At 36.2% G+C, this 19,448-nt stretch overlaps 1 protein-coding gene across 2 annotated transcripts in view; it reads right to left on the bottom strand.

Moving 5' to 3' along the window:
• Window positions 1–1,015: 1,015 nt before the first annotated feature.
• The window catches only part of PITX1 (paired like homeodomain 1), a 35,516-nt gene continuing 17,083 nt past the window's right edge, over window positions 1,016–19,448 (bottom strand). The window contains exons 3-5 of one of the 2 annotated variants that reach the window (XM_089653137.1): window positions 15,009–15,155; window positions 12,186–12,391; window positions 1,016–3,975 (exon numbers count right to left, since the gene is read on the bottom strand). In XM_089653137.1, coding sequence (XP_089509263.1) covers window positions 3,427–3,975; window positions 12,186–12,391; window positions 15,009–15,155 — 902 coding nt within the window. In that variant the 3' untranslated portion in view covers window positions 1,016–3,426. The remainder of the gene's footprint in view (window positions 3,976–12,185; window positions 12,392–15,008; window positions 15,156–19,448) is intronic. The other variant, XM_089653138.1, reaches the window with a different exon arrangement.

The raw sequence follows: 19,448 nt of genomic DNA, 5'->3' as shown, positions 1-19,448 counted from the left end.
TTATTTTTGAGCCTAGAACAAAGTAACACTTCTACCTGTCTTAATATACACAGCGCCTTTAGCTCCAGGGTCAGATCCTTGCTAGCCCTCAATAAGGTCACATAAAAGGGCCAAACACTGGGGCACTGGGCTCTGAAATAAGGTGCGGAAGTATAGCATTCATCTATAAATCACAGTCCGGCTTCAGTCATGTTTTTTGTTTCCTTACGATCAGTAATTCTGCTGTGGGTACAGAACACAGAATAAGGTTACACATGGCTTTAGATCTAAATAACCTTTACTGGGAGCACAGAAGTCAGTCTAGCAGAGAAATGTCATAAGCTAGAGTGGAAATGGAACTACCTATAGAACAAAGAGGATGGTGCGGTAATAATAAATTGCTGCCCATGTGTAAACTAATATTAAAAAAGAACAATTTCTGCTTTCATAGCCCAATGTCTCATTTGATTGTCCTGTGCAGATTGCACTATTCATATATTATACAATACTTTTTTTGTTTGTTTTTATCTTGACATTTCCTAAAGAGTCTTGATATTTGATACATAGTTTGCAGCATGTATCTATAGTGTTGTAGCTAATAGTACACTGGTATTTCTGAGCTGGAATCTTCATTAACATCTTCTACATCTAGAATCTAAAAAGGGCTTGTAGGCACTGGAGGTAGGAATACTAATTCCAGCCTTTAATACTAACACTTTGTTTTTAATTTAACCTAGCATATACATTTGTTTGATACCCCACTCAACCAAAACCAGTCAATAAACCTGAAATAAAAACTTTCCGATTGCATTCAGTTTCACAGAAGATCAAAGTTGAATGTAATGCCCACCGAACTTGGCGGATGCATAGAACTAGTGCAAAGTTTGAACTAGATAGAATATAACTTCATAAATTATTGGAAGCTTCAAAAATATAAAGCTGATGTCGCCAAGATACATGGTAACCTATCACAATTTGGGGGGAAACGCGACTATGCTAAAGACCATCAGGGAATAAAATAAAAAAGCAAGCAAAATCAATGTTGATACATTTATTCTTATTTTTAAAAGAAAATTTAATATTACATCATAATAAATAACAGAAAGTTAGCTAGCAAAAAACACAAAAAGCTTTTGCTTAAATCTGTTTTATTCCCATGCTCTTAATTTTTGGAGAAAAAAAAATAACAAAAAGAAAGTATTCACAAAAAAAAAAAACATAAGTTATAAAAAAGACACTGCATTCTTATTCACGACATCATAATTACTATACACATCCACTCATCCACATGACCGTTACCACAGATGTACAATACACTGAGAAGACTGAAGGGGGAAGAAGGTGAGCGTGTGATTGTAGGGGATTAAAGAATTTCAAATCCTTCTAACCTAGAGGAATAAAAATGACAATCTCGGCAACGAATGGGGCAATTTACAAAAGGGTATGTCTTGTAGGAAACACAACATCAGCTGTATCTGAACCCTTCAAGAACCCAAGAGAACTTGGAGGACACTTTAGAATGATCTACTATGAAGGTTGATTTACTGAAGGAGTAGAGAAAGTTCATTTTGTAATGAAAAATATTTTCACTGAACACATATTTTGATTTTTTTTGCTGGATCTACCTTCAAGTTATTCTTGGGTGACTGTTCACTTTTCAAAGTGTAGGTTCACATAGCTTAATGAATAAGATGAAGCCACTTTAAATACCCAATCATGAGCAAGGTATACTATAAAACTGATTTTTTTCCCCTTGCACATGGTTGGAAGTGAACAGAGTTTAAAGCTTTACCTTATTTATTATCAGGGGTGTTTCTAGACCCTGGCACCCAGGGCACTTGCCCCAGGACTTCTTGGACTTCTACTGAGTGTCCAGGTGTCCTTTGAGACATAGAGATTATATATTCTGTGCATTATACAGTTTGGAAGCGTTGTATAATGTATCTACTTTTCAGCCCATCTATTATTTACGTTGTCATCATACTTTGACATTACACTTAAGTAAAACTGATTGTGAGACTAAATTTGATGCAAAGTGGTCATCATTCTATACTAGCAGTCCCCCAACAATTGAGCGTGTGTACCCAGAGGTGATTGATTCTATGTATCAGTCCATTATGTTAAAGTGTGGTATTGCAGTTTTTATTTACCTTTTTTTTCTGTTAAAAAAAATATTGGATTTTGATTTGTATCCTACCAGCCCCTCAACATTTGCTAATAGGTGCTCCTGGTCTATTAGGACTCTAAAAACTCTACCGATCATTAAGCTAAATAGACATTCTCTCCTTTAGCAAATCAACCCTGAAGAGTATTAGGAAACTGTATTTCTTTCAAACACCCAAATTATGGGAGATTACACGAAAAAAAAAATCTGAATTTGACTGGATGTTTGATGAGAGCCCAGATTTCCTGGCCACAGTCCATCAGTAAACCAAAGTAGACAATTCCCCAAAAATCTGAAGGCTGATTTATGAAATCCGGCACAAAGATCATTTTAATTCATCTGGTCTTCATAAATCAGCAAGCCAATTCTGTCAGGTAAAAAAAATTGCCTAATTTTTGTGTTTCACATCATTTTACAAAAAGGCGTGATGACAAATCGTTACAGTAGGATATCTTTTCAGCCATCGGGAAACTGTGGAGTCTGTCATTTATGACCTGGCTCGAAAGGTCTTTCTATTCACCAGTAGGATTCCTGCGTTATTGTTTCCGTTGTTTTATTTTACATAGCATATTTAAGATACATGGGGAGCCTAAAACATAAACAAACTGCGGATAAATAAGGACGATCAATTGAGATCGAAGCATAGCATAAATACAATTTGGAGGATCATGTGGGGTATGAATAGGTGCAGGTGGAGTTATTGAATCCTTATTCTCCGGGTTAATTCGTGAGGGAACTGTCGTTTGTATAGGTGGTAACTTGCACGTTATTTGAAAACCATCACATCATTTTTTTTTCTGGACAGACATCGAGATCCATGCATTAAAAACCAGTTTATTCAACTGTGGCGCACAATCTGACACAAAGTAACTGCACACCTATATTTACATATAACCTTTTTAAGTGGTTAACCCTTATTTTTTAATATCTAAAATTTTTCCTCTCCCCCTAGATCCACCCTCTGCAAACTCCTGTTTTGCAGCGATAAAATGGTCACCAATCTCAGTGTATACCACAAAACAGCCCCCCTTGTATCTGATTACCACCAAGAATTTATATCTGAACACGTTACCTCCACTAATCTCTCTATAAAGTGGACAATGGAAACTCCTGTGCAAGTTCAAGTACATACAACCCGCATAATCCAGAGAGAAGATTGCAACTCATCCATGTGTTTTAAGTCTGATGTCTCTTGCAAAAAAAAATTATTTTTTTTTCCTGGTCCATCCTCAAAAAAAAAAAAAGCAAAGTCCACAGGGCACAATGATCTGAGGCTCAGTCCATCAACTATTATACTGACATGCGTTCAAACTAGATCCTGGGCTTTGTAAGCTGCTGTATCCAAAAGTTGAATGTTGCTTGGATTTAAGTCTAAGGCTGGCCAAACTGGAATTACAAGTGTCTCTGTAAACTGTGTATGGAGAACCAGGAGGTCCATATGGACAAGCCGTTGAGGACATCGCTGAGTTGAGCGAAGAACTGCTTATGTTGTTAAGATTATTGATGTTATTTAGACTTGAGTTTGGCATACCAGGAACAGCGGAGTGTCCCATACCAGATGGCATGCTCATGGAAGAGATTGAGCTTGGACCAGAGAACATGGACTGAGAAGACAATGGACTCATGGAGTTGAAGAAGGTGAAGCTTTTGGTGGACAACGGAGCAGGAGTCAGACTTTTAGTAGCCCAGTTGTTGTATGGGTAGCCAGCATACACATCATCATAGGGTTGCATGAGACCACTGAATTGAGGAACATAGCCATTTTTGCACAGGTCCATCTGTTGGTTGCGTTCTCTCTTCCTCCACTTGGCTCTGCGGTTTTTAAACCAGACCTGCAGATAGAATAACCGGAACATTGTCAGACCGAATAGCAAAAGGATCACCCTCAACTACCTAGAGCTCTTAAACTATCTACACTGTTTTGACCTCAATACGAGCACAAAAATTGGTCTTTGAGGGTCAAATGGTCAAATAAGATAATTACCTCCATATTAGAGGCACTACGTTATATTCTGGCAACAGCTGCTACTCGTTGATAAAACTGAGTCATAACCAGAATTGTGCCCATGGCTTGTATAGGTCTTCATCAAGCTAGATTGGAATTTATGAACCAACATGTATAACACATTCCTGGAAACAAAGCCTCAGCGCAAATGAGTATTGGCATACGTGCAGAAAAGAATTAAATATCCCCTTGGAGGACATAATCATGAAATAAGGATAATTAATACAGAGCGTGTGTATTGAGGGTACTAAAGTAGTCTCATTAGTATAATTACTCTACATGCACTATAACTGACTATAATCCAATACTACACAAATCCCCTACCAAAAAGTTATGAGGTCAATGGGACAGCAAATGGTGTTTCATTTAGGTATTTACTTAATTGACTTTATCACGATTGTTTCTCCAAATTTGAATATATGTTATAATAAAGGATTCTTTATCAAACCGTCGGTAAAGTAATAGTATGAGTCTGATTTATTAAATCCAGAGAAAAAGAATGAAGCGGAGTTACTGCCTACAGTCACAATATAGATTTCTTGTTTATTCCCCATTAAAATGAAAGCAGAAACTTTAATGGTTGCTATTGGTAACACTTTTAAGGAGTTGCTTTACTAAAACAGTAGAGATTTGTCCGTTTATGACAGAGAATAGCTGCGATTCAGAGGAGCGCAGCTATTCTCTGGTCATTCACAATTTATGACACTCAGGAGATCAGCGGAGAACATGTTCAGCCCTTCACTGGAGATCTGTGTTCTCCCTCCAGATTCTCCAGCTCAGAGCTGGAGAATCGGAGGAACCGAAAACTAAGCAGCGATAATTTACCTCTGTTTAGTAAACTGATCTTTTACTGTAATCTCACCAGATTATAGTAAAATCAGCCGTTTTCCAGCGTTTGTAGACCGTTCTCCCTTCGTTCGGAGAACTGATCTACAGCGCTTCATAAACGGCATTCACAGGAGAACTGTGTTCTCCGAGAATTCCTGAGAACTGAGCAGCGATCATTTACCGCTGGTTCATAAACGGACACTACATAGGAAAATAAGAAATGAGAAGATGTGTTTAAGCATCCAGGCAAAATGCAAGTAAAAGCACTTTTTTTTTTTAAATTTGTAAATCGAGCCAAATGTTTGTTCTCATTCACTTTTCACCAGTTGTAATGAGTCAGCCCCTATAAAAACAAAAATACTCAACACTATTTATGCACTAGTTAAGAAAGGCATACAATCAAAGATTAGAGTATGGTGGTACTCGTGTGAGAGAAGTGAGCTTAAAATGTAGGTTTGTGATCTAATATTAAGTGACTTTCTTATATTTACAGCTATCCAAAGCTCATGGAAGAAAATCATCAATGAGGCTTAAAAGTTGTAGTCAGCAAATTTGTGATGCGACTACAACAATCAGCTTTGCAAACCATTGACCATAGGTAGAGCTTCTCTGACTTCTATCACTGCCAACTTGAATACGATTCCTAACCAAAATGGAACTCAATCAGTTAAGTCCTCAGTCTAATTCTTTAACAACCTTCAGGGCACCCTACTTCTAATACTGACTTCCATTACTCAGCATGGTTTCCCACCCACTGCTGCACTATAAGTCCCAGTTTGCTAATCAGCAACTTGCCAAGGTGGAATTTCCATGGTTGCCCACAGCTACAAGGCAGTGAAAGACTCAAGTGTTTTCTCTGGAACGTTCTGTGCCACATCAGCCTACCATACCTTACTTATTGTCTCTATTTGTACTTTCCTAGCTGGAGAAACTACAAATTTCAGCCAGCAACTTTCTGTACTTATCGTTCCTTTAATGCATTCAAGCTGTAAGTGCTATACAGCATATGCTAGGCAGCTCATTTCACCAGTGGTGGTACTACACATCATGGTCTGTAAGTCAGAAATATCTTGGAACTGGTCACCATAGCTTCCTTTCTATAGTTAGCTTCTACTGTGCTGGAGCTGCAAAGTCCAGAAACAAAATGCAAAAAGCATATGTATGAAATTATATTTACAGTAAAGCTGACCTATGCTCTCCCCCCCCCCCCCACCCCATAGTTGCTTTCCCCTTTGGTGGAACAGTAAAGCCCAACCACCCCCTGGAAAGCTTATATATAATTTGTGCACCAAAACTGGTCACTATGACTTCTTCTCCATAGTTGGCATGCCCTGTGGGGGAACTAAAGGGCCCAACCACCACCTGCAAAGCTTATCTTGTATAAATTATATTTACACCAAAGCTGGCCACCATGACTTTTTCTCCAAAGTTGTCTTCTGCTGTGGTGGACTTGTAGGGCCCAGCCACTATCTGCAAAGCATATTATGTATAAATTATATTGATATAAAAGCTGGCCAGCATGGCTTGCCTCCTTCTTGGTGAAAGTACAGTGGAACTACAAGTCTCATCTGGTAAACTATCTGCCAATTACAAGGAAAACCAGGTTTCCAGTTTCCCTACAGCTGGAGAACGTCATTTGCCTGCTTCAGCTCTCTGCCATCTGGATAGGAGAGTTAGTCATCTATTACCTGCCATTTACTACACCTTCTTTTACTAAACTTCTGCAGGTCGGGCTGGTGTCTCATTATAATAATCCAGCAGCTGTATTTGCTATATATACTGCATACCCTCACCTCCTGTAACAGACTTCCAGTCCTGTTCAAGGAGATGGCTTTTTTCCTGCATTTAAATCCCTTTCTTCAAATTTACCAAGCATATTAATTGGCAATGGCTGATGTTTTATCAATGGCCTCACTTTAATGATAAAAAAAACTATTGGTGCACTAGTAGACCAGCACTTCCGACTACTTACACAGCATCATAAAATTCCCTTGTTACAGATCATAAAAAAGGTATTGGATTAGTAATGTTTAAGGAAAATCTTTACATTGCCCTTTGGATATGCAGTCTATGCATGTATAACTAATTAGGATTTACTGCTCTGACCAGTTGCAGAGTTGACTCTGCTCTGTGAACACGCATAGCCTTGGCCCACAAAGCGCCTTGGATTTTGTTTAATATAACTCATTGCCATTCAGTTCTTTTACAGGTACACACAACACACACGGTACAAATAACGACTTGACAGAAAGCTTTCCTAATTAAAATGGTATTTGCTGTAGAAGCACACCAGACAGGCTCGTTGATCACTGCTGCTAGCCTAAAATGAAAACAAGTAAACCCTTAGAGGAATCATAATTAGAAAAACAGTTTTGCATTTTAGAATAAAAGAAATAATACTGTGCTATGGCATGTTATTTTTACCAATTGTGTGCAGATCAATTGCTTGCCTCCTTTCTCAAAGGACGAAAATAAAACAATTACAGATTTGTATCAAATTAGAGGTTGGAAGAATATCAGTTTTATCATTCTGCGTCCTAATCACATTATGATGATGATCATAATAATACAAATATATATTTTTATTATTAATATTCAAATAGGTTGATGTTGCTGCTACTAACAATAGTCACAATAGCATATTTCTATATATTTTATAATATTCCTAAAATCTGTTTGCAAACATGTTTTTGTTTTGCTTGTTTTTTTTCTAGAGTTGCATTGTATATGAATTTAGTTTCTGTTCCAAAATGTATACATAAAATTTAAATTTCCAAGCAAAAATTATTTTTTTCAGTACACAGCTTTGGTCCTGAGTTTTTATTGTTACGATTTTGTAGTGGCAGGAGATTAATCAAATTTCAACAACTGTTAATATCTTTCTCCCTTTTCTTTCTTTCTTTCTCTCTCTCTCTCTCTCTCTCTCTATTATTATTATATTATTATACAGAATAGCACCAACAGTTTGCGCTGCGCTTTAAAATATAAAGGGAGACATTACAGTTACAATACAATTTGGTACAAGAGGAAACTGAGGGCCCTGCTCGTCAGAGCTTACAATCTCTCTCTCTCTCTCTCTCTCTCTCTCTCTCTCTCTCTCTCTCTCTCTCTCTCTCTAAATATATATATATATATTTTTTTAATTTATTTTTTTATCTCTGCCGTGCCCCTTCCTTGGGGTATTTTAGCAAAGTGGGACTTCCCCCAGTAGACCAAAATGCATGTCCCCTATTTAATACAAAAAAATTCAGATAAGAAAACTGCAGTGTATATTGATAATACTAGGGGACAGCTGAGGAACCTTTCGGTGCTGACACACAATTTTTGATTACATGCGATTTTCACAGGGATAAAAATGCTAAATGTACACCAGTTTCTGAAAAGGTAGAAATGTCTATAGGACCTAAGGTACATCGTCATACATTCACCGTGACATAATTCCAGGGATGTACAGGTCCCTAAATAACTACATAGGCGAGAAATAGGCCAATGTGAAGAGTATCTGTCTATAAATTATTATTTGTGCCTATTTGTTATTTTGAATTAATGATGGATTTAATGAAGGGTTTCTTGCAGACAGAACACTACATCTATTCAGTGGTTAATAGTTGGTTAGAGAATTCTCACAGCAACACAGCATAGCAGAGCAAAGCTTTTCACTTGTCCAAATTGCTATTTTATAGACATGGAGATGACATGATTTTCTTGCTTGCAGTATAATCTCTCATGTGTAAATGCATCGACTTTATAGCTAGCGCCAGGCACCTTACAACATACACTATCATGTAGGTACAGATATCATCATGTTTCAAGATTCAGAAATGATATATAGTATCATTCAAAACAATACAGATCATTTGGTGTATGTTTGTACTAACACAACACACAGCCAGGCTTGATTCAGTTATTCTCTTCTATCACATCAACATTCAAAGCTGCTTAATTCTACAGCTAGGAAGGATTTACATGATAGCGGAAAGATCTTTGCATATTGTGTACCTAAGCTGAATGTTAGTCTCCATCCAACTACCTGCAATAGCAACAGCTCCGTGCACACTGGACTAAACATCGCTGCTTCTACAGTTTTGTGTTTTGCCTGTAGAAGCAGCTCAGTGTTACCCTATGTGTTCATGCAGGATGCATATTTTAAACTCAACGTTTAGAGGCAGGAAAAAACTTTCGGTTTGCGTTTTTGATTGGAGCTTTCTGGCAGAAAAAAACGCTAAACATGTCTAAACTGTACAAAAATGTTCTATATAAGCGTTTTTTTCTCTGTCAAGGGAACTGGCATTTTTTAAGCTCAATGTGCATGGCGTTTAAAGCTTCATGCACAGTGGGATTAAAACTTGTAACTAGAGATCAGTGCACACCGACCAAATCCTAATGATAATCTAGATAACAATTATTATTTTGTTTAATAACGTTTTTATAGGTTGAGGTATGTTACCACTTTTTAATCACATGTAACTACTAAAACTACCCAACTTCTGCTGAAGAAATATAGATTTATTCATCAGTGGGTATTAGAAAAATAATGATACGCCCTTTAGTTATCCTCCTCCATTGTGATATATCCCTACATAGGAGCACTAGTATGTTACTACTAATCTAAAAAAAAAAAAAACATTCAGCAGGGAAATCAAAGTGATTGCCTTAAAATGGGGGCCAGCTCTATTTCTTCTCAATGATGGTTAGAAATGGACAGATTTTTATTAAAGTCCTTCAGCCCCAATAACATACCTGACTCACTAGAGACACACTTTGCACAGTGAATGTCAATAAGGCTGCGTTCACTTCGATTCAATCATACTTTAGCATTTTTTTTCTTACCCTGCACCATAGTTAAGAGGGGTTCACTTTATTTACTAATATTCACTTTTCAAAATGAAAACACAATTTACAGGCAAGCATTCCCTTCTGCTCCTTTATCAACTCCACTGATTACAATATATATAACTTCATTTTCAGTCTTTTCATGTTCTAAGTGCAATGCTTCCTTATTTTTAATCTAAGATGTATTTTTTTGTTTTAGTGGCTAGTTTAAGTAGGACCTAAGACTTCCAAAGCAGAGGAGACTATAGGCCCCTTAAAACTTCTCTTCATATTGAAGTTTCCACTTTGCTTAATGCCCTATGAAAATGCTGCTGTATAAAAGCACTCAGTAAGGGGGTGGGAAGTCTATTGGCTAACAGAGCGCTCATTCAATACTAGAATATAACATCATACAGTTTGCTGCTACCATACACAAGTCTATCTTCCAAATCCAAATTAAGACAAGATTTTTTTCTTTTTTTGTGGGAGAAAAGGGGGGGCGAGGGTAATTTTCAGTTAGGATCCCTTACATAAAACAGTCTGCTTTAAAAGATATCCAGGACGTCTAAAATTCCATCTTATTGACCTTTTGCAGCTACTTTTAACTATTATTTTTTTACATGCAAATCATTTCCGTTTCTTCAATCTTTTATTAGGGGCCATATGAAATGAACCTTTCAATCTCAGTTTGCCTTGAGGTTCAGTCCTGGGTTTTTACTTTCCATCTGGTCTTTGTTTGGGGGCACTACTATTTTAATGTGTCTTTGTGCAAAATGAAACAACTTAAACTAAGAAAGTCAAAGAAAATAAGGGTGTAAGGAATGGGATTCATCCACATCTTATTACATAGACAAAGCTGTACACATAGGAAAAATATGACATGCATAGTGTCACCAAGGGAGGGGTAACCGACAGAAAATCGGAATTGTGTAATGGAAAGCCACATGACTCTAATGGAAAGGAAACCTTTGACTTTTTAGTTATATAATAAAATTATGTAATTATAAAACATATACAAATGGGGCCAGCCTCATGTGAATAATCCTATCAATGTGATCTATATTATTATTATTAATATTATACAGGATTTATATAGCGCCAACAGTTTGCGCAGCGCTTTACAATATAATGGGAGACATTACAGTTACTATACAATTTGGTACAAGAGGAAACAGAGGGCCCTGGTCTTTAGAGCTTACAATCTAGGAGAATGTTTGTAATATAAGCAAAATGTCTTTGTTGTTGAGTTATGGAGTTTTCTTGTTAGCCAAAAATACTTTGTTTTCTTTTTGTATTTTTATGGTATCTTTAATGCATATTAACTATTTATCATTGTAATCTATCTAATCTATCTGCGTGTGCATAAAAGATAAGCCTGCTGACTCTTTTATGCACAGACACACATTCTTCTTCTTTTTATTATTATTATAATAATAAAAAAAGAAAAGTGTATATATATAATTATATATGTATATATATATATGTGTGTATATGTATATATATATATATATATATATATATATATATTTTTTTTTTTTTTTAATGGGCAGCACAGTGGCTAAATAGCACTTCTGCCTGGCAGAACTAGCGTCGCTGGTTCGAATCCCAACCAGGGAACCACTTGCCTAGAGTTTGCATGTTCTCCCTGTGCCTGTCCCTGCATGGGTTTCCTCCAGGTCCTCCAGTTTCCTCCCAAACTCCAAAGACATGCTGGTAATTAATTGGATTCTGTTAAAATTGGCCCTAGTATTTGTATGTATGAATGTAAGCTAGGGACCGTAGATTGTATGACCCTTGAGGGTTAGGGACCGATGTGAATGTACAATATATATGTAAAGTGACAGTGCTATATAAATACCTGTAATAACTAAAAAAAATAAATAAATATATATATAGTTGTGTGTGTGTGTATATATATATACACACACAACTTTTTATATATATTTATATATACACACACACATTACATATTTTTTTTATATATATATATATATATATACTATTATGTTTTATGTGTATCAGCAACAGCAAGAATCCTAATAACCTGTGCTTGTTTGTGATTTCAGCACTTAAACTTGGTGCACTTGAACCCTGTTTGTCACCTGAGTGGTGGGAGTAATATTAGAATGAACCTTTTCAAATGAGTCGATGTATTAATCCGTGCCCCATGCTAGCGATGATTAATTGGATTGCTCACGAAACTATCATATGACTTGGCCAAGCCTCCGATCAGAAATTGAGCACTAATACAAATTGAACTAGGCTTTGAAAGTGAGCTCTGTGCAGTTTGTAAAGGAAATGGATCAGATTTCCCGGTTGTGGACTTTCCATTGCAGGTCCACACACTGTGAGCTTGTGATTGTTGGGCTCATAGAGTAGAGATTGTGCTGGCCTTACCCTCACTCTGGCCTCTGTCAGATTGGTCCACACTGCTATCTCCTCTCTCATGCTCATGTCAGGGTAGCGGTTCCTCTGGAAAGTGGCCTCCAGCTCCTGTAGCTGCTGGCTGGTGAAGTGAGTCCTTTGTCTCCGCTGCTTCTTCTTCTTAGAAGGGTCCTCTACATTGCCGTCCTCATTTTTTGGTTCCCCACCTCTATCCTTCTCTGTGGAGAGACCATAGACACACATCAGTGTCATCATTCAATCACTAAGTCACCAGGTTCTGGCTTATAACAAGAAGCAATTTTAAGTCTGCAGGACGAGTGAGTACTTTCTAGCATTTATGAAACCAATTGGATCTATTTCATTAAAAAGGGCACCTAGCAGCTATCCAGATTGCACCTGAAAATGAAGCAGTCTGGATGCTCTGAGCAACCAGCAACATTCCCCCCTCCTTCATTTTTTTAATCAGCCAGAAAGAACGATTTCTGAAATCTTCAGCTGTTGTCAAAAGAAAGGAATCAGTTTCCTTGTTTCATTTAATAGATGTAACTTGATAAGTTACTTTGGGTAGCTCCTCCATCTCTGCTCCAACTTTCGTAATTAAAAACCTGTATATTTTTTTCAGATCTAATCTACCATGTGTAGTCCTGAGACTTTATTAAATGCATACTGCATACATCCATTCATAAATACATTCAATACATAGGCTAGCCTAAATCAGCCATCTACACAGTACATGCCAAACCAAGGTTCCCACAGCAGTATATAGACTGTCCTTTACAATCGTGCCATAGGGCCATTAGTCTCATTCATAACTTCTTTAAATGGCAAATAAAAAAAAAAAAGCAGGACAATTTATCGAATAAAGTTAACTATTGGCTTCTAGGGACCGGTGTTAAAAATAAAGAACTAAAGCAATAGATAGACTAGCAGGCCACAATAATATTACAAATGTAGAAAAAAAATAACTAAAACAATAGATAGACCTGTAGGCCCTAATAATATTACAAATATAGAAAAAAGAACGAAAGCATTAGATAGGCTGGCAGGTCCTAATAATATTACAAATATAGAGAAAAAGGACTAAAACAATAGATAGACTAACAGGCCCTAATAATATTACAAATATAGAAAAAAAACTAAAACAATAGATAGACTAGCAGGCCATAAAATTACAAATACAGAAAAAAAAATAGCTAAAACAATAAACAGACTAGCAAGTATGTAATATTACAAATACATATATAATAATAATAATATACCTTAACTATGGACTTCTAGAGACTTATATGTAAAAAGACAAGAACTAAAATCATCAAGCCATAATAATATTACAAATATAGAGAAAAACAATAATGAAATAACTATGAACTTCTAGACTTGTGTAAAAAGAAAAGAACCAAAATAACAGGCAGAGTAGCAGGTCACATTAATGTTATTATTATTAGTAATAGTAATAATAATCATAGTAATCATCATCCTTTAACAAACAAGAGATCTGATGTTATACATTTATTATTTTCATGAATTTAGAAAGCAAAAAAAAAATCGATAATCTTTGCAGTGTTCACCCTCCTAAACTAGTTTCATAAATGTGAGCCTTGAGGAACAAATATTGATGCTACTTATATTACAGGCCCCTTTCAGTAGCTGCTTTCAATAGGCCACAGAGAGAAAAACCCCTGTGGGAGTTTCTTGATATTTCTGTTGAGGTTACCTAAGCTGACCTGTCTAATCTTTACGTGTTGGTGAAGGAAAAAAAAGTGTCCTTTATCCATCGACTTGTAGAATTGTGTTATGTAAACTTGATAGCTCAAGATTGTTTTGTATTTTTTATGGTGGTAATTATATTATGGATGGCCTTTAGTAAAAAAAAAAAAAAGAAGGTATAATTGTTGTGTTGACTTACAATAGCCAAACAAAACTATATAAATGTATTTAATTTTTTTTAAATTCTCATTTTATTGTTTTGTTTTTTTCTTAGAGGGAGAATTGTTTGGGTGGAATGAAAGATACTATCCCACGTAAATTTCAGATATTTTCCAAAGGGTCAGCAAAAAAGATTCTTGCTTAGAAAGTAACTAGGCCTGTCCTCAGATAATCCACGGCAGCAGATGTTTATGTATTTCCCCTCAAATGTGCTCTTGCACTGCGAATACAAAATATTTATTTTCTTTTGCTATAAAAACCCATAAACATGCCATCTTTGAGATAAAACACTCCAAAAAACAAACTACTTTGGGAGTTCCAGACTGATCTTTTCACAGAGCTTTAAACAGACACACATGCACATAAAGTAGAATAAAAAAAATATAAAGAAATTTAAAAAAAAAAGTTATTTTTGGAATTGTAATCACTGTATGATTTTATACAGGAAAAACGGGACATCTTAAAATTCCTGTATTAATATAAGGATACATTATAATACTCCTGTATTAATATAAGGATACATCATAAAACTCCTCTATTAATATAAGGATACATCACATTTGTTTCTATTTTTTGCTGTAAAATACCGTAATGGTAGAAAGTATGTGTGGTTTGGTTTTGTTTCTTTCTGTATACATATTTCTCTGCATTGCAATAGATCTGGCCGTAGGTTAAAGTGAACCATGCACAGACATTTCACCACAGTAAAAAGCTAATCTATAATATATTATAAATATTAGTTAAGGTCGCTTTTGATTTTTATTAATAATTCGAATGATAAACCCTTATAGCTGGATCTCAATAACCCATCGTTTGTTTTTTTTTTTTCTCTCATGCATTTCTTTCTGAAAACAGCAGAGCACATCATTGACAAGCTTTCACAGTCATACAATGGCTGAGTCTTATTACCTGGAAGTTCAGTATCGGATGATTCACTGGCTGAATTCTCAATTGGATCTCTAGTTTCTGATGATCTTTGCAAATGGTAGGTGGAAGTCATGTCGTGGGAAGGCTGGGGTCTTAAACTTTCAGGCAATCTCTCCAGATTCATCCCCCCTTTAAAAGAATCCATGACAATACTGCTCATGAAACGGGTATTCCACAAGATCCTACACAACCCAAGTCAAATCCAGTTTCTTTCCTTTGCAAAAGCTGGTGGCCCATACAATATATATAAAAAGAAGAGTCTTTGGAGGGTCGCCTTCAGATCTCCTTCCTCTCAGGCAGTACAAGTTAGGCAGTTTCCAAAGCAGAAATACATTAGATAGCTAGGTAGTGCAAGTTGCTAGCTTGATAGTTTTTAGCTAAAGAGATTAAAGAGACCTGCCCTAGTTGAAATGCCTGCAGTAGACTGGAGCCCCGCCCAGCTGAGGTGACTACCTCCCTGTCTTTGCTAATAAATGACTCTGTGCAGCACTGAACCCAGCCTACAGTCTAGCAAAAGAGCAGCCTGCTAACTCCCCATAGAGTCCTGTAACTGCTCTCCAAGGCATCCCAGGTTTACAGGCAATCTTTCTTAAAGAGACCCCAACCCTGTTAAAAATTCCCACAATCCTCTACTTTCTAGGAGGAAAAAAAAAAACAAGAAAACTTTTTTAATACATAACTACAGGGAAAAGAATATAATTGACTATTTTGTGATTTAAATTTTTTTATGATTTTTTTTTTTGTGATTTTTTTTTTTTTTGCAAGCTTTTATTTTTTTGTATTGTTATAATGTGCCTTGAACTTTACCACTGGGGTGATTTATTTCGTTTTGTATACCTCCAAGCCCATCTGAATACTTTTGTCTCACTACAAATATTGATAGACTCACACAGAACTCTAAAGCAAATATATACCTTCATACCATTCAAGAATTCACGGCAGATGTGAATAGGCTCAGTCGCTTTTGTTTACAGGGGAGTTCTACATTCTGCAGAAAATAGCTTTTCAGAAGGAAAAAAATGGACACATTTGCCTTTTCCGTGTTATTGCACAAAAGCTGCATTTCTGTATTGGAAATTAAACAAGTTAAAATGAAGCTGGTGGGTAAGAGAATCATTTAAAAAAGGAAATATTAGTACTGTGGATGCCTGCTTTCACCATGAAAGGGTCCATTTGTTTAGGAACCTATGATCTATGCATTGTGTCATATAGATATTTGTAAGGAGTGTCTCCTACAGCATACATGTAACTATCAACATCATGCAATGCAATCGTACGATCTTACGTTCCACACCCACAAATACAGATACACATACTGTTAAGGTAAGGACAAAAATAGTTTAGGCAGTTTGCTGCAGATTAGTTGTTTACACACACAGGGAGAGGGGGAGAGAGAGAGAAAGAGGGAGTGAGAGAAAGATATATATATATATATATATATATATATATATATATATATATACATACATACAGAGAGAGAGAGAGTTATACACACAGGACAAGCAAGGTATATAATATTTAATATTAATATTTAATATTATAATAATTTACACACACATCTATCTCAAATATATAATGTGTGTATATATCTCAGATATATAGTGTACTGTATATAATTAAACTGATATCTACTGTATATCATATATATATATATATCAGCACCCATACATATCATGCATATCATATATATATATATTGCACTGTATATATTTACACTGATATATACTGTATATCTTTATGTGTGTATGTGTATATATATATATATTTCAGGTACTTATATAGCGCCGTCAATTTACGCAGCGCTTTACATATATATTGTACATTCACATCAGTCCCTAACCCTCAAGGGGCGTACAATCTAAGGTCCCTAACTCACATTCATACATACACATACTAGGGACAACTTAGACAGGATCCAATTCACCTACCAGCATGTCTTTGGAGTGTGGGAGGAAACCGGAGTATCGGAGTATATATATTTGGCAGCACAGTGGCTAAATGGTTAGCCCTTCCTCCTGGCAGTACTAGGGTCGTTGGTTCGAATCCCAACCACGGCACCACCTGCCTGGAGTTTGCATGTTCTCCCTGTGCCTACGTGGGTTTCCTCCGGGTACTCTGGTTTCCTCCCACACTCCAAAGACATGCTGGTAGGTGAATTGGATCCTGTCTAAATTGGCCCTAGTATGTGTATGTATGAATGTGAGTTAGGGACCTTAGATTGTACGCCCCTTGAGGGTTAGGGACTGATGTGTATGTACAATATATATGTAAAGCGCTGCGTAAATTTACGGCGCTATAAAAGTACCTGAAATAAATAAAATAAATAATAGTCAAATAAAATAATAGGATAGATAGATCCCATACATGTTATACATACTTTATGTTTATATTTATATATTATAAAGAATAGATAATTTTCCATATTTTGTGTATTACTTATAAAAAGGTGGACCGATGATAATTTTCAATATACGTGGTTGTATTCTCTGAGCCTACCTATTATTTTTCCAGCCAGTAAACAAGTGATCACCCTGACCTTTACTCCTCAAGGAGCTTGCCATTTGTTGATCTGCTAAAAAGGACTGGCGGGTCAATAACAGAGCTGACCTGTCATGAGTTAGGAAGGGATAAGTGTTTGGCTATCTGAACCTTTGCACCTCTGTGTAGTGAGGAATCTGCCTATACCATATAATATTTCTCACCCCATGCATCTCCTGGTAGAATGATTGGGACAGATGTGTCATACTTATCTGCTCCAGAACTGAGGATAAAAGTTATAGTTAAAAAGTACCTTCTATATGCCATATCTATCATTAGTAGCATTTCTTACACCCCCTTCACACTTTACTAGTTCCCACACCATTGCATTCATATTCTAGTCCTGATAAGAATTTTAAAAATTTCACTATGATGTATTTGCCTCACTTCTTTTTTTTTTCCGCAAACTTAATCCTATGATCTTCAGTACCCTACAACAACCAATCACTGAACAGCTTTTGTTCCCCTAATATTGGAGGGGAATTGAATTTGGGTTCTCATTCATTGGTATGGGTTAAAGCTCAACATAGCTCTGTATCCCAACATCATACAGCCCTCTCTGTCCCAACACAGGCCTATTTTTACTAGGCTAGATTTGTAGCTCTGAGTCTCAGCAGGCCTTTGTCACAGAGCTTGTTGAGACGTATAACTTACAATCACTGGTGGCTCACAGAATGCTAGGCCTACAAATATCATACAATTATTAGTAGTTCATTGTTTACAGATTAAAAATAAGTCAAAAGTTGGCTTCTGGTTATTAAATGCACATCCCTGTGTATGCATTGTTCAATAAGATCCCAATCCAGTTATGCATAACAAACTCCAAGTTAACAGAATACAGCAGAAATCTGTAAATAATTATTTCCATCTCTGATGTATAGAGGTAATGTAAATATGATGAGCAAAAATTAACAGGAATGTAGCTTTTAAAACCTGGTGTTGCTTATGGCTTCCAATATAATGTATTTAATATAAAACCTGTCTGGTTGCTATGGGCAAGTCCCAGGGGTTATGCTAGACCCTGGCACCTACAGAAAGTGCCCCATGTCTTCTACTGAGTATCTCTGGTCTCCCTTTGAGATATGGGGATGATATATTCTATACATTATACAGTTTTGGAACATTGTATATTTTATCTGCTTTTCAGTCTATGTAATATTTAACAATCATATCATTACAGTTTTTGACCAATTCCTTTTTGTTAAGTTAAAAAGATTATAATAGTCTTAGATATGATCCAAAGTGTTCATTATGGTATCCTACCAGCCCCACAACGTTTTAATCTGTGTGCCCATGTGGTGCCCCTGGTCTATTAAGATCCTGTAAATGCCCCTTTATGGGGCACTGATAGACACCAGCACCCAGGGCAAGTTAGTGGCCCAGGTCTTCTTTGAGATATGGAAACATTTTATATATTTTAAAATGTTGGAACTTTGTATAATTGATCTACTTTTAAATCCATATATTATTTTTTTTTATCATATTGTGACATAACAGTTTTTTTTAACTTCCGTTTTGTTCAGTTAACAAGATTATAATAGACTTAGATTTATTTAATTTATTATTATAGGCATTTATATAGCGCCGTCAATTTTCGCAACGTTTTACATATATATTGTACATTCACATAAGTCTCTGCTCTCAAGGAGCTTACATTCTAAGGTATGATCCAATGTTCATCATGGTATCCTACCAGCCCATCAAAATTGTAATCTATGTGCCTAGAGGTGCCCCTGGGCTATTAGTATTCCAGGAATGCTTAGCTGGGGCCAATGCTAGACCCTGGCACCCAGGTCTTTAAGTGAGTGCGCCAGGTCTCCTTTGAGATACATTTTACAGTGTTGAAACATTGTATAATTAACTTTTCAAGCCATCTATTATTTA

Source organism: Staurois parvus, unplaced genomic scaffold, assembly GCF_062004578.1.
Source record: "Staurois parvus isolate SC_StPar_1 unplaced genomic scaffold, SC_StPar_1.0 ptg000701l, whole genome shotgun sequence".
Lineage (NCBI taxonomy): Eukaryota > Metazoa > Chordata > Amphibia > Anura > Ranidae > Staurois > Staurois parvus.
This window is presented reverse-complemented; position numbering and strand designations above follow the sequence as displayed.